The sequence below is a fragment of the Crocodylus siamensis genome, chromosome 3, assembly GCF_052110815.1.
Source record: "Crocodylus siamensis isolate JL-2025a chromosome 3, ASM5211081v1, whole genome shotgun sequence".
Classification (NCBI taxonomy): domain Eukaryota; kingdom Metazoa; phylum Chordata; order Crocodylia; family Crocodylidae; genus Crocodylus; species Crocodylus siamensis.
Genome location: NC_143397.1, coordinates 16,160,447 through 16,174,857, shown reverse-complemented (window position 1 = coordinate 16,174,857; position 14,411 = coordinate 16,160,447). Strand labels below are relative to the sequence as shown.

The 14,411-nt window shown below is 40.8% G+C and overlaps 1 protein-coding gene across 2 annotated transcripts in view; it reads right to left on the bottom strand.

The window, feature by feature from the left end:
- DCC (DCC netrin 1 receptor) overlaps positions 1–14,411 on the bottom strand; it is a 1,013,322-nt gene that overhangs the window by 664,134 nt on the left and 334,777 nt on the right. For both annotated transcript variants that reach the window (XM_090037801.1, XM_090037802.1), the window contains exon 2: positions 1,265–1,585. In XM_090037801.1, coding sequence (XP_089893927.1) covers positions 1,265–1,585 — 321 coding nt within the window. The remainder of the gene's footprint in view (positions 1–1,264; positions 1,586–14,411) is intronic.

Sequence of the window (14,411 nt, the reverse complement as noted above, 5' to 3'; positions counted from 1 at the left end):
GCAACAGACAAAGATTCAGGGGGACGAAGGCACCACCACAACAATGGTAGACACTTAGCTTAATATCTGCTTGGATGATCCTAGGAAAAGAACTGTGCTTCATCATACTGAGGAAAAAAAACACTCCTATTAGTTGCTGCCAACTGACCTAGATGAAAAAATTATTTTTCTGATCGCAATTCTGGTGATCAGTATTGTCCTCAGCAAAAGAGAAAGACTGCCCAGTCAAGGTCTTTTCCTCCAAGGAGACTGAGTTTGCCTCATTGGTGATCTGACTACTCCCAACCTACACAGAAGAAAGGAGCTTGTGTCTACAGTACAATAAAGAACTGTAATCCAGGTCAAGTCTTGGCAATGCTAGGCAGGCAGAGCATTACAAAGTAATAGCTAAAGCTCCAAATACTTAAAAATTCTGTTGTCCTGTGAAATATTTTAACAATGGCTTACAGTGATCCCAAAGAAACATAATGCTGAAATGCTGACTAATCAATTTTCCAATGGATTCTGAAAGTACTTCATACTGCTTTGCTTTGTTCATTCAAAGATCTCAAAGCAATTAGAATGATAAAATGATTAAGGCCTCGCACAACACCTGACAGAGGGGAGAACAGTTATTTCCACTTTACAGATAGAGAGACTGTGGCAGGGAGAAGCAAAAGGCAAAATTACCAGCCACATTTAAAAGTATAGGCCTCAATGGTTTTCAAAGGGGCATTCAAGAAGTAGAGTGAAAAGTGAACCCAAGCGTCCTAATCCCTATGCTGTATAAACTTCCCTTGTATGTATTTCAAGAAAGAGCTACAGAAATCAAGGCTGCCAGTCGCAGTAAGTTATATAATGAATTCTTGACAATGACAAAAATCCTAAACTGAAAATTCTGTACATTTTATACCCTGCAGAAGTTCAGTATTCTACTTTTTTCTGATTCTGAATTAATGAGAAAAGTTGTTAATTTTTAACTTCAAAGGTTTCCTCTTGTTCTGAAGACAATAAATATGCAACAATTCTCCCACAACAAAGATTTGATTAGACATGTTTAAGCAAGAATAGTAACTTGCAAGAAATAAATTACTGTTGCAGAATGCCTTATCTAACTTTAATTTCCTTATGCGACAGGGGAACCCCCCCAACACACACACACACACAACACGATGCTTCCACCAGAAACCTTCTCTCTACATTTCTATACTTGTTTTATATTAAAAGTTGCTGTTAAAAAAAACAACAGGTCCAACATTTCACTGGACAGAAGGTTTCTCCCTACCTGCTACTGTGACTTTAGCTGTCCGACTGATGATAGCCCCAGTGCCTTCTAAAGATGCCTCACACTGGTAGACACCCTCATCTGGCTTATGGTGTCTGGAATGGACTATGTTTTGTATCAAGAGGGAACCATTGGCCAACTGCTGTCTCCTTTCATCCACTGCCAAGTTTAAGAACACAGCATCTTTCTTCCACTTGATGACTGGAATTCCTTGATCTGACTCTGCTGTGCAGTTCAGCAGCACATTACTTCCACGCATGGTGACAGCATCTGAAGGCTCAGTCAGGAACCGCAATGATGTAAAACCCTTAACCTGTGAACCTGAAACAAAAACAACATGGGAAAATTTGGTTATTCATTCACAAGCAGGAAAACATACAGGCAGTCCTCAACTTACAACTTTTCGAGTTACAACGTTTCACACTTACACCGTTTATAAACCGACACCATTTCAACTTTCTGACATTACTTTTGTCTTTACAACTCTTCATTGATACCACACCATGCCAGCAAATAAGTCTGCTGCATTGCCCATCTCCCTGGCCCACATCTGTCCAAACTTCCTTGGACGCTTTCTAAAAGAAAGCAGATGAGACCCCAGAAAAACCTGCAGCCAAGACTCCTGAGAAGACTCCAGCCAAGAACCCTTCAAAAAGTCGAGTAAAGTCACCTCAAAGAAGTCCTTCAAAATCAATATGATTGTTATTTACAATATAAATAAATTAATGTTGCTATATTACTCATCTATAATTGATGGAATACAAAATTCTGGGTTATTTTTGGAGAAAATAGGGTATCAGGCCCTGGTTCAGGACCCAGTCCCCCATTTATAACATTGTTTCCTATGGGAAAATCAGTTCCGAGTTACAACATTTTGACTTAAGACGGGGTTTTCAGGAACTGATTGTGTCCTAAGTCCAAGGGCTGCCTGTACCATGTCCAATGCACAAACTCGCTGAGGAGCAATAACACAAAACCCCAGAAGGCACCCCATGTTAGCCTGGAATACATTTGGAGAATTAATTAAATTAAAAATAGTGTCCCTTTGCATACCTTTTAAATAAAAACAAAGCCAGATATTTTAGCCCCATACATTGAAATGTAATATTTATAAACAGCTGTGCATCTAAACACAAACACACACACACACACACAGATATGCATGTGCCCACACACATAACATAGAGACGTAACTAAGCTAAACATCTCCAGCCCTGCCACACATAGGGACAAGCATCGAATTTACTCTAGTAGTACAGAGGAGCCACACCAAGTCAATCATCATTCAAAACCCATTTTGAGGTAGAAAATGGCTTGTTGGAGTTGTTCTAGCCCTCTGCACCAAAATAAATCTCGCTATAGGAAGTCTACCAATAGTAAATGGGATAGCCACTTTTCCTTCATTAAAGAAGAAACATGTGGAGTCATTCAGACAAATCCAGTCTGACCATCTACTTGAAACAGGCTCATACCTTTATATATGATGAGGCTTTTCCATCCTAACTGGAATAACACTCAAATAGCTGCTCCATTGCCCTCCAACAGGAAGAGCAAGGAAAGAGTTCATTACAGAAGAATTTCTCAGGTCCCAGGTCAGCAGGTACCATACCTGCTGGAGGCCAGCACACCAGTTGCATGCTATTTGCTATTCTAACAATATAGCTAAATGTTTGATGTTTCAGCTGAACTGAATAAATGTTATAATTGATACTAGGCTTGTGTGAAGCGGCAAGTATTCGCTTTGGATTTGGCCGATTCAGAGGACAGTGTTTCGGTAGGGGGATTTGAATCAGTCCCAATTCAATTCAGCTGAATCAGATCTGAAAGATTTGGTACCACTTCTGAGATTCGGCCATAGATTAAACAGGCAGCTGACACAGCTGCCTCCATCTAGTAAATCTGTTGTGGTTGGGGGAGGGGGAAGGAAAGGGACATGGGAGGGATCGGGGCTGGGACAAGCTGCCCAGCGGGGTTGGAGGGGTGCACTGCTCAGGGATGGGGACAGGAGGGCATGGGAAGCAGATATGGCAGCGCTTGGAGTGGTGGCTCTGCCCTGCTGCTGCTTGCCCATCTGGCATGGCAAAGGCGCAATGCAGGCGTGGCTTGCTCCAGGTGGAAGGTGGCAAACAGCAGCAGGGAATAGCCCCTGCTCCCAGTGCTGCTCTGCCCACATCCAGTGCCCACCCATGCTGGTTGGCAAGCACCAGCAGGGGAGAGTCCCCACTCCAGTACTGATGCAGGCATAGCAGCACAGGGAGTGGGGGGCTTTGCCCTGCTGCCGCTTGCCCTCTTCCACCTGGAGCTGCACCTGCATCGCGCCCCCCTCAGCTCTGGGAGTGGGGACTCTGTACTGCCACCACGTGCTAGCCAGCACAGAAGCGCTGCTGCCACTTGCCAGCTAGCATGGGAGAGTGGGCACTGGCACCACTTGCCAGCTGGTGGGGAAGGGTGCAGGGGCAGGGGGGTGGGACTGGGTGCTGCTGCTGCTTGACAGTACTTATGGCAGAGTAATTAAGTACAATGAAACGCACATGTAGACAGTGACGGGGCAGGCTGAGGCACAAGGGTGTTAAAGTGTGGGAGTTGCTTGCTGCATGGCTCTGTACTTTAGCACTCTTTTGCCCCAGCCAGCCCCTTTGGTCTCTGACACCACCACTCAGAGCCCAGGGCTGAATCCCCCTTCCACCCCGCTCTTCCCCCCAAGTATGTTGCCAGCCTGGGGCTGCACCACCCCACACATGTAGACAGTGCACCCAGGAGCAGGTGACTCCAGCTTGAACTGCTCCCGAGTTTATTGTATCTCATTCATTTCATGTGTATGTATTGTGTCCCACTGGGTAGGAATTAAATGACCAACATTTTCTATGAAAATAAAAACTTCCCTCAAACTTTCTTCTACAAAAATCGATATGTAAATATGCAAGAACATTAGATTTAAAATAATTATGTTCTTTAATAGAACGACTAATTATGTTTCAATTTTACCTCATAAACCAAAAGTTATGAATTTATTTGACAATGTGTGAGCAGCAATATGGCATTTTCTTAATATAATTGAATTTAATACTGTAGTATTAAATTGAATCCATGGTATAATAATTTTCCAAGTAACCAGACACTTGCAGATGGCTTTAAAATGGTTTGATTCAAAGAAGATGGGCTTTTAAAAATATATAGAAAGGGAAAAGCATTGTTGGCTGATAAAAACTGGGTAGACTAAGTAAATCTTAGTCTACTTATCACCAGAATTACAATATCCACAATATATTATTATATCAGCTGCGTTAACTCTTTACTGTTTATTTGAACCAATTTTAAAGAAAGAAAGAAATGCAATGTATGAAAAAGGTAGAGTCAGGCCTGATTTTTATTTTACTCACATCAATTTAACTCCATTAGTTTTGTGTGATCTATAGGTGATTTACATTGGTGTTAGTAACATCAGAATTAATTCCTAATTACATAATGGCAGAGAAGATTGCATACACATATTCAAATGATCTAGCAGAATTCTCCCAGGTTTGTTTTCCTAGTAAAAAAATTTACCTGGAGGTGCCTGAACAGACATTTGAAGGCTGATCCCCTGAAGAGCAGAGAGTTTACAGTGCTGATGCTGCAGTCAAGGGCCCCCTATGCACACATCTCAGTGTGTTCTACAAACTTCCTCAGTTTGCCTGGAGACAGATGGCAGCAGTGCACACCAACTCTGATTGGCTGACCCAGGGTCTTCCTGCAGGACAGTGTGGGGATTGTGAAGGGGACGTGTTCTGCTCCCAGCTTAGCTAACATAGTAGAGTCCAGTGAGTGAGACAGTGTCTCCCAGGAGGTGGAAGGGCAGGTGCAAAGCACTCTAGGAAGCTGAAAGAGTGCCCTATGGCTAATCTCAACAGAAAATACGTCCAAAAGTAATTTAACCCTGGTTGTGTCTATGTTAGCTTTTCTCCTGGAGAGTCCATTTTTGGTGTGGAGAAAAAAAAGTCCTGTCTGTACACCCCTGGTTTCTCCTGGGAGAGAAGTTATTTTCCTAGGAGAAACTGAATGTCTGTGGCTCACGAAACTTCATCCACAATTTGTAGTTACATTTACAATGTAGGCAAGCATTATCATTTAAAAAGATTGTATTGTTTTTTTTCTTTTAGGGGCCGCTTAGGTTCTGTTTTTAAAGCACAGCTTCTTGTTGGACATTTTATTTATGCCACACAAAAAAACATAATACATTTTAACACAGCTGTTTATGACAGTGTGTTAATGATTTTATTTAGCTAGTATCACAAGTAAGTAATCCACTTATCCAGAAGCAATGGGGTTATGACAGTTTTCACTGCAACAAATATATACATTACAGGAGTTAAACAAAGATTAACTTTCTTTTCATGCAATTACCCTTGCAGTTCAGTCACAATTTCAGCTATGTATATCCTTTGCAATAGCCATAGTTAGTTTGAATTGCCTTTAGTACATGGCACCTAACAGCATGAATAAGCTGTAAAGCTTTTGGAATATAAAGAAAATTCAAGCCTTCCCTAAAATATTGCTTGTGAGGACTAAAATGTTGGCAACAGAGGAAATGACCATGTGCTTTCAGAGAAGATTACCTGGAAATCCATAGAATAATGAGGGAATAAGAGCCAGAGTTTTAAAGGGATCTAGGTGCTCTAAGATGCAGACAGAAAAGTATTGAAAGGCTCAGAGCCCAGGCACTTTTGGAAATCTTAGTGGTGCCCGTCTGCATTGCTAAGTGGCTAAATATTTTTTTAAAAAATCTAGTCCAAAGGAAGTAGTTCAAGGTAAGTACCAACCAAAATATATCTAAATTCCAGCCAGTCTTTGAGATCATTCCTGGTGTCATATTATACCGTACTTTAACTAAGGGCACTTATGAAATATTTTCTCGGTGACTAGTACCTGTATTATGCACTACTTAATGTTTTTGAGTATCCATCAGCCATAACTTATTTGTGGCCGACTGTAGTAACCACTAGAGAAATACTCTTTTCTCTATGTATATTAATTTTCTGCTATGAAAGGCACAGTGATGGAGATATTACTATTTTTTCCTAGTGCACTTCCAGTTACTGCAGAAAGACCAAACTTTAAAGGGAGAAGAAATAAACTCATTAAATAGTTTGAAATTTACAAAACCGAGTTTAACTTCCCATTGGATTTTCTTCCATTCTTTATCTGTTGTTGAAATCTAAATACCAAGTTACAAATCACAGTCATTGCCCTGCATCTCTTCTCTCAGAACTAGAGGTCCTGGTGACCTTTCCCCAAGCTAGCAGCAAAGAAGATATCCCTCAAGATACTTCAGGGAAAGCAATACAAAATGACTTATTCCTCTAAAAGCTGAACATCTATCCATAATGCCTAGTGCAGGGATTTGTACTGCAGTCAATAACTGGCATCAGTCACAGCAGAGAAAGACCTGATTTGAAGTCAGGATGACACAGGCCCCATCTACATGTTACACTTAAGGCATGATTAGGTATGTCTTAGGTGGTCACCCAGCCACACGTTCAATCAATTAATGGCATGGTAAAAAGAGGAATAAGATACAAAGTTATTCTACTAAATATGTGAAATAACTCTGCAACTGCTTTCTATCATTCCATTAATTGAATATAGGGTCAGGGGCCTCTGTGACTGGGAGCCCCATCAGCTAACTGGAGCTCCAAGACACACACTAGACACTTATCTTTTCACTTACTTGTACTTGAAATCATAGACAATGCATAAGTGTTGATGCGGGGGAGGCACAACTCTTGCTCCTGTCATTGTCCATGCTGCTGTTGGACCCTGGGTCCAGCCAGGCTACAGCCCCGTGCCCCGCTGTCAGTGCAGAAATTGTGCCACCACTGTTTTTGCCCTAGTCCTTGAGCAGATTCTACCCAGCTGTGCTTTACAGTAGATCTCCTAGGTAATCAAAAGCAAGTTAAAGCAATGCAATTTAAACAGCACTGAAACATGGTAGAATTCACGGGTACCATTAACCTCCTCACCTCAAGCATTTAACCAAAAAATAAAATCTATTATCATAAGATATGGACAGTGGTCTTATATCTTAGTAAAACAGATTTATACTTTCCAACTGCTTCTAAACCTGTAAAATAACACCTTTTTCAATAGTTCTAATGGAGAGGAAAGGAGCAGGGGTCAAGAAAGTGGTTGTTCAGGAAAGATGGAAGATAAAGAGCTCTCTTCACACAGACTGGAATACAAGCATGAGTTGTCATGTCTTTCAAGGATAGCATTCATGGTGAAAGCAACTCAACTTCTTTATCTGGCCTCTTTGATAACTTCCTTACTTTTTCATCTGTAATGATTTTTCCTCTGTAATCGCTCAGAGTTCCAGAAAGACTGGCATAAGAAAAGTCATATTAATAATACTAAGCAGAGCTGCATGAAATATCTGCATTCACCCACAAATCCACTCAAACTCAGCCTGGGGTATGATGTTCAAAAGTGTGATTAGAAAGCCTTTGCTTAAATATTAGGTGAACATAGGCTGAAGCTGCTTGCAGAGGGACATAACTACTTCCGTGAGACTACCTTCCTGAAAAAAACTGGTAACTGTCATGTCTAAATTTCATTTGTCAAGTTAGAGTGCCAATGCCAGCAAACCAAAAGACCATTATAATCTGGTAGGGTTGCAGACCATAAAGATCCCTCAGTATTAGTGGCCTTTATTTCTTTGCTGAAGGCAGCATTACAATTGGAGTTTGTTAAAAGTTGTTCTCCACACTTAGAAACTTGTTGTCTGCAATGATAAGTATTGCAGGTGCCAATCACAAGGTTGACCTTTTGAGCCCATTGAAGGCAGCCAGATGAGTGGTGTATCTGGGTCAGATGAATAGGTATCTAGGTCGCTTGAATATGTATCTAGGTCACTGGTGTTAAAATGTAATTGGCGGTCAATAATTATTCACAACTGGCATGAGGTGATTGGTCATTGCTGACTATAAATAAGAGCAGATTCCCGCCATTAAGTGGAGAACTCCACGCGCACACCTTGGAGATATCGTCAGCAGATTGGCCACCTGTGGACACCTTCTCCCCACCAGCTGTTCTTCATTTGGCATATCTCGTTCACTGGTTAGTCTGTTCGTTTCGTCAAAGAGCTCTCGGAAGTTTACTGATCGAAAGTGCATTATAATTTTTCCCTGTGCATGAGCTGTTGACCAGTTCTGGGACTATTGAGTCGGTCAACCGCACCTAGCCTCCGGGTTAGAAAGCAAGGGCTCGGCTCAGGAACCCCGTGAACCAACAGACCCCTTTAGACCGTTCTGTTTTATGCACTGTAACTGAAAAAGTCAGCTATCCTGCCTACGCTGTGACCATCGGTAGCGTAAGTACAATAAACCTTTCATACAACCAATACGCTTCAAGCCGCCTGACTCCTACTCACCGCTACTCCCCACCTGTCTGGTCATCTATCCCTTCTGTGCCAAGCCGGTTGTGCCGACCCAGGCTCGCAGGTCAAAGGTACACCGGTTACAAGGTGCAACAGTAACCAGCATGAAGAATATTTGCACAATTTCTTTGAGATGGTGCACATCTCTCATTACAATTTGCTTCTCTTGTGACTTTTCCATGGCAAGCTCCTGAGCTGTTTCTCCCCCAGAGATGTGTATGGTCAGGGCTCTTCCAGGGATTGCTCTTATAATTGTTTTGTCTCCTATAGCAAGTGCACTCCACTTATTTCCTGCACACACACACACACACCTGCTCTCTGAGTCCTGACACAGGCTTAAAAGAAACTCAGGCTTAAATGGGATAAAAAATTTTACGAAACTGAGACTGTTGAAACTGACCAGCGTAAAACATTTCATTACTTCCTTTCTTCGTTTATTGGAACATTTGCAGAAAGACTATGAACACTGATTTGTGAAGTCTATGGTTTAAATACAAATGTGAACAGTGCTGTAACAATTATATAGCTCCTGCACAGAGCAGCCTAAATCAGCTATTTTGAGCACATCTGTGTCATCAGAAATCCTACGACATTGCTTGGGATCTCTTAAGCGATGAGGTCAAAGAGAGAATGCCTCAGGCAACAGCCCAAGAGTCCACTAGCCAAATAAAGTAAAAGCAACCACTTGTGGCTAAAGACCTTATCCTCGGTCCCTTGCTGCTTCAGCAACCAGCCACTCTCTCATGTGATGACCTCCTATGTGATACGGACTTTTCGACCTGACTGGTAAGGTAAGGGGGACTTCAAAGTTATCATTTCCCAGACTATATGTGGAATTAACATTTAAAAGATAAACTTTGACGTGCTTCTTAATCACACCCCATCTCTGAATCCTCCCGCTTCCCATTCTGGCTTTGTGAAATGTAATCTACCAGAGTTTCTTTTTCTTTCTTTTTTTTTTCTTGAAATGTTCTGCATCAGTTGCTTCTATTATGGAGTGAAAAGAGATTTCACAGCTGCAAGCACATTTGACCAGGCCGCCCCTGGAGCTTTTTTCTTTTTCTAACACACATTAAGAAATAAAAGTTTTGCACAGAGTATTTGAAGTCTGTGAATGCAGAAATATGCTCTCCCCCCCACACACACCACCCCACCTGCCCCAAAGTCCATTTGAAATGTAGTCACCTCGTACTGTAGCTGAACTAGGTCTATTAAAATAAAGCATATTTATGGAAGTCCTGAGTATACATTTTCTCACAGGGTATTTTTGATTTCCTCCATGGATGCTGCATGCAATTAGCTTAGTAGCCTCACTAGGTAAACACTTAGCTGCAGTTCCAGGTAACAGAAACAATACAGGAAAGGTTGACACTTTTTTTTTGTATTTGTTTAAACTGAAGTGGATTTTTAGATAAATTGAGATCACTTGTTTTAAAACTGTATAACATATAGACTGCCAGTTGTTGTTGAAAACTTTAAATTCTAGGCATAAAAACCTGGCCTCATGTGTGTAGATACATAGGAAGGCAAGGTTCCTATCTCAAAGGACTTGCAACCTGACTGAAAAAAACACAAAAAGTGGATACATGGAAAAATGGTTTAGTCATTACATTGAAAAACACTTCAGCCTTTTATCATGACGCTCTAGTTCACTGCATTTTAAAACAGTGCTATTACAGTGTTTTGGGCTGTTACCATAGTAATTTTTATAAGAGAAATACTGTCACTAGCTGCAAAAAATCTCTCTACTTATTGAGTATACAGAGTTGGCATGTGTCTGGTTTTCACTTGAAATCTCTAGTTCTGATGTTTATAATACAGCTTTTCATTTCATTCTCCCTGCCGGTCAGGGTGGAGGTCAGAATCTCGTTACATACCACTTCAGCATCCAAAAAATCACAGCACAAAACTTAATTCAAATTCAGGGTGTGGATCTTTATCTTCAAAGGATAAGATAGGCCCAGGAACTCAAAGCTAAGTACAGGCAGTCAAAAAGTCCAAGACTGAACTAATTAAATCTTCACATGTTAATTTAAGCTGCATAGATTAAACTAATAAGCAAGTGAACAGACATTCACTTTTGATTCCAGAAATGCAGCCACATACTTTCAGTGGCCAAGGCCAGAAGCTGGGGAGGGGCACTAGAGCACGGCTCCCTGCTCAGCTGGAGCAGACAGCTTGGGCCAAGGCTAGCCCACCCGCCCAATTTTCTAGGGTAGGGACAGAAGTTACACATAAACCATTATAAGTGATCAGAAAACGGTTGAAAACGGTAACAGAATATATATTCTGATTTAAGAATGGCTGAGCCTGGTTTAAGGTAAACCTGGATGGCTGTAATATCAGACGTAACTTATCAGGTTAAAACAGTCGATGGAACTTTGGTCCCAGATCCAAATCTCCTGGATGAGAGTCGTAACTAATAGCTTCTATTTGGATATAATAGACTTTCTTCCCCAAGGGTAGAAAGCTCTGAGTCCTGTAGAGATGCATTCCCAGGGGTTCAGCAGGCAACCCTGGAAAGAACTGCTGCAGGACTCGAGGACTACTACAAACCTAGCCCCACTTGATACTCCATGTGCATGAAGCCGTCTCCATCTGTGCCTCCTTAACATAAATACTTAGTAGCAAATCTATTATATGAGATAAAACCTGCCAAACCAGAACATTCAAATACATACTGATTTTCTGTCTCAGAAAGAATGAGAGAAATAATAAACTTCATGTAACAGATGTTAGTCACATCACATAAGGCAGTGTGGGACTTTCTCAGCATGCTAGAGAGGCTGGTACAAGAACTTGAATAGAACAGAGAACATTTTTTTCTTTCCAATAGAGTTAATGGTCTCCTCAGCCCAGCAGGTGTCTTTGGGATAAGTTAGCCAGCTGCTCTTGCAAAAGGCTCAGAGATACCATCCTGGCCAGCTTGTTTGAGACTATTTGATTTGATATTATTGATTAAATCAAGCGTAGACCGTTTCTATTGATATGCATTAGGGCCTGCTTAACAGATCAATACTACAAGTCTGATTCCTGTAATGTGACTAATTTTTAGCCAATCAATCTAGTTAACAGAATCCAGGATCCATTTGCCTGGCACATCTTACATTAGACCATGCCACCCAGGAGAGCAACATATGACAAAGTCCACTTAAAATGGAAATTCATAAGTACCAAGTCATGAATCAGAACTGAAGTTCAACCACGTCTAGCAAGACATATGACTACTGTAGTAACTACAACAATATGACACCTTAAGACTTGTAGTTCCCCCTAAAACTACAGGGGAAATTTAAAATCGGCACAGGTTTGGGACACGGTCATCACATCTGCATCCACCCTCCTACTTGGACAAACAATGCCCTGCGACTGTTTGAGATGACCGCTAGTCAGGCTGTTGTGATACTTCTCATCCAACAGCAGCATCTCCAACAGCATGTGAAGGGCCATTGGGTCTTTCTAGACATAAAAGAGAAGGGGCCTTCCGTTGAATCATCATTTCATTCAGGGCCTGGGTTTTCTCTAGACTTCTCCCATCTTGGTACTGCCCCATCCTAACCCTGTTTATATGCTGCCTAGAGAGAAGGGAAGATATAAAATTCAATCAGAAAAAGCAACCCAAAAGGTGGTATCATTTCTAAAAGTACCAGAAGCTGAACAACTCCCAGCTTTAATAGAAAGAGGCTATCTAGTTTTTTTCCATTAAAAGATAAACAAGACCTGAGTGACTTTACTGAGACTGATTATAATAGTTTATGAGAAATGAAGAATTCATATCTTTGAGTTTTCATAAAGGAAATATTAAGGATTATTCCTATAATAATCTGTCTTCTTTGCACAAAATTTAGATAAATTCTTTAAATATACAGATTTTGAGTTACTACAGAAATGAATTTACAGCTTCTTGCTTCCAGAGACTTTTTTTAGACTCTTTACATATAAAGAGTTTTTTTTTAAATGGCATTTCTATAATTGGAACACATACTATACATCTCTGTGTCTCCGATTTGTTTGTAATGCTTTTCTCATCATGAGCTATCAATAGTCAGCCTTTTTTCTTTCAGAAAGTTGTTCAAGTCAGCCGCTTATTTCTATCTACTGGTAGAAATTCAATAGCAGCTCAAGAATAAAGTAACCTACTTAAAAGATATTCCTTCACTGATGAAATATTATGTACATAAATCCTTACCCACAGCTACAGCATCCAAGTGAACCAGTCATTGTCACGTAGCACTTGGGATAGTGCTACATGTTCACTGTTTTCAGGGGACTCCTAACAGCTCTTTCTCCTACTGCCCCTCTGCTTTCCCTACTACATATGAGGAGCCCATCAGGAGTCGATATCTCTCTACTGGGAATAGAGCTTTTGCATTAAAGTGTTGTGTAGTCTATAGCTTCATAGATGAAAGGTGCCCCAAAATATATATGCCACAGGGAAAGTAATTTTCAGAGTTCCCCAGAAGCCAACATAGGAGCTATCACATCTTCTGGCCCTGCAACTTGAGTATAAAAAAATTAACCTACCATCTGTTGCAAATCTTAGTAAAGTCTGGATTTCTCAGACATCGGGACTGAATGGAGATGTGCTTATTTTATTAAGCCCGTGCTTATTTAACTAATTCCAGGAGCACTGGTTAATAGACAGCTAAGTGGTATAATTTGCTTGTTTAAGCCAGGGCCAGTACTTATTTTATATGCAATAAGCCTGGCTCATGTTTGCCAGGCTTATTTAAGCCAGGCACTTGTAATAAACCTGGCTTATTTAAGCGAGGGCCAGTGCTTATTTAACTAATTCCAGGAGCACTGGTTAATAGACAGCTAAGTGGTATAATTTCCTGGTACAGTGTTTTGTTTTGGGTTTTGTTGTTGTTGTTGGTACCTTCTATATTTTTGTTGGCAGGCATTTGGAGTCAAAAGGATGTTGTTATTGCTGGTTTCCCCCATGCTCATATTTAATGCCATGCACATTAGCTTGCTCATCCAAGCCTCAAGCAATCGCAGGTATCTACGTGAATTTGGATTCCTCAATTTGCCTACGCTGGCCACACACTGTGCATCCTAATTTGCAGATAAAAGTTCTATGGGGAAAAAAATGCATCGTGTCTGGAAAAAAAAATCCCACCATAACATTTTCACTTGATCCATTTCAAGGTTCTCCATACGCTGATTTAGCTTGCTTCTTGAGGTTGAGGGGACTTAAGCAGAAACAACATGCCTTTCCTTGGTGAACAGCAATGCTTTAAGGTATTTGAAAGCAACACCTCCAATTAAAGAGACACCCTCACTTCAACAGTCTGAAAAACTTGCCCCAGCTGTCCCTAAGATGATAACCATTGAAAGAAGCTAACAAAAAGTCTTTCCCATTTGTTTACCTAACGTGCTTAATAGCATGCAGTACACAGACAGTTTCATTGTTGTTCTATATAATCATTTTCTCTATCAAAAGGAAGACCAAAAACACCTGTTTTAGAAATACTATTTTAGAAAAAATCAGGCATTGATATCTGCAATTTTCTGTATCAGAATCTGATTATTTTTTCACCAAAAAAGCATACATAATATTTTTTTTTTAAAAAATCAAGCTGAATCTGGCCCAGTAGAGCTGAGTGACAATCGACCCTATCCCATCTGCCTTATTCAAAAGGGACTGTCCTTGACTTGAGCTGGAATGAGAACAATTGGTAGAAAACTTCTGAATGAGGCGAATCCCTGCAGGAGGGAAAACAAAAATGAATA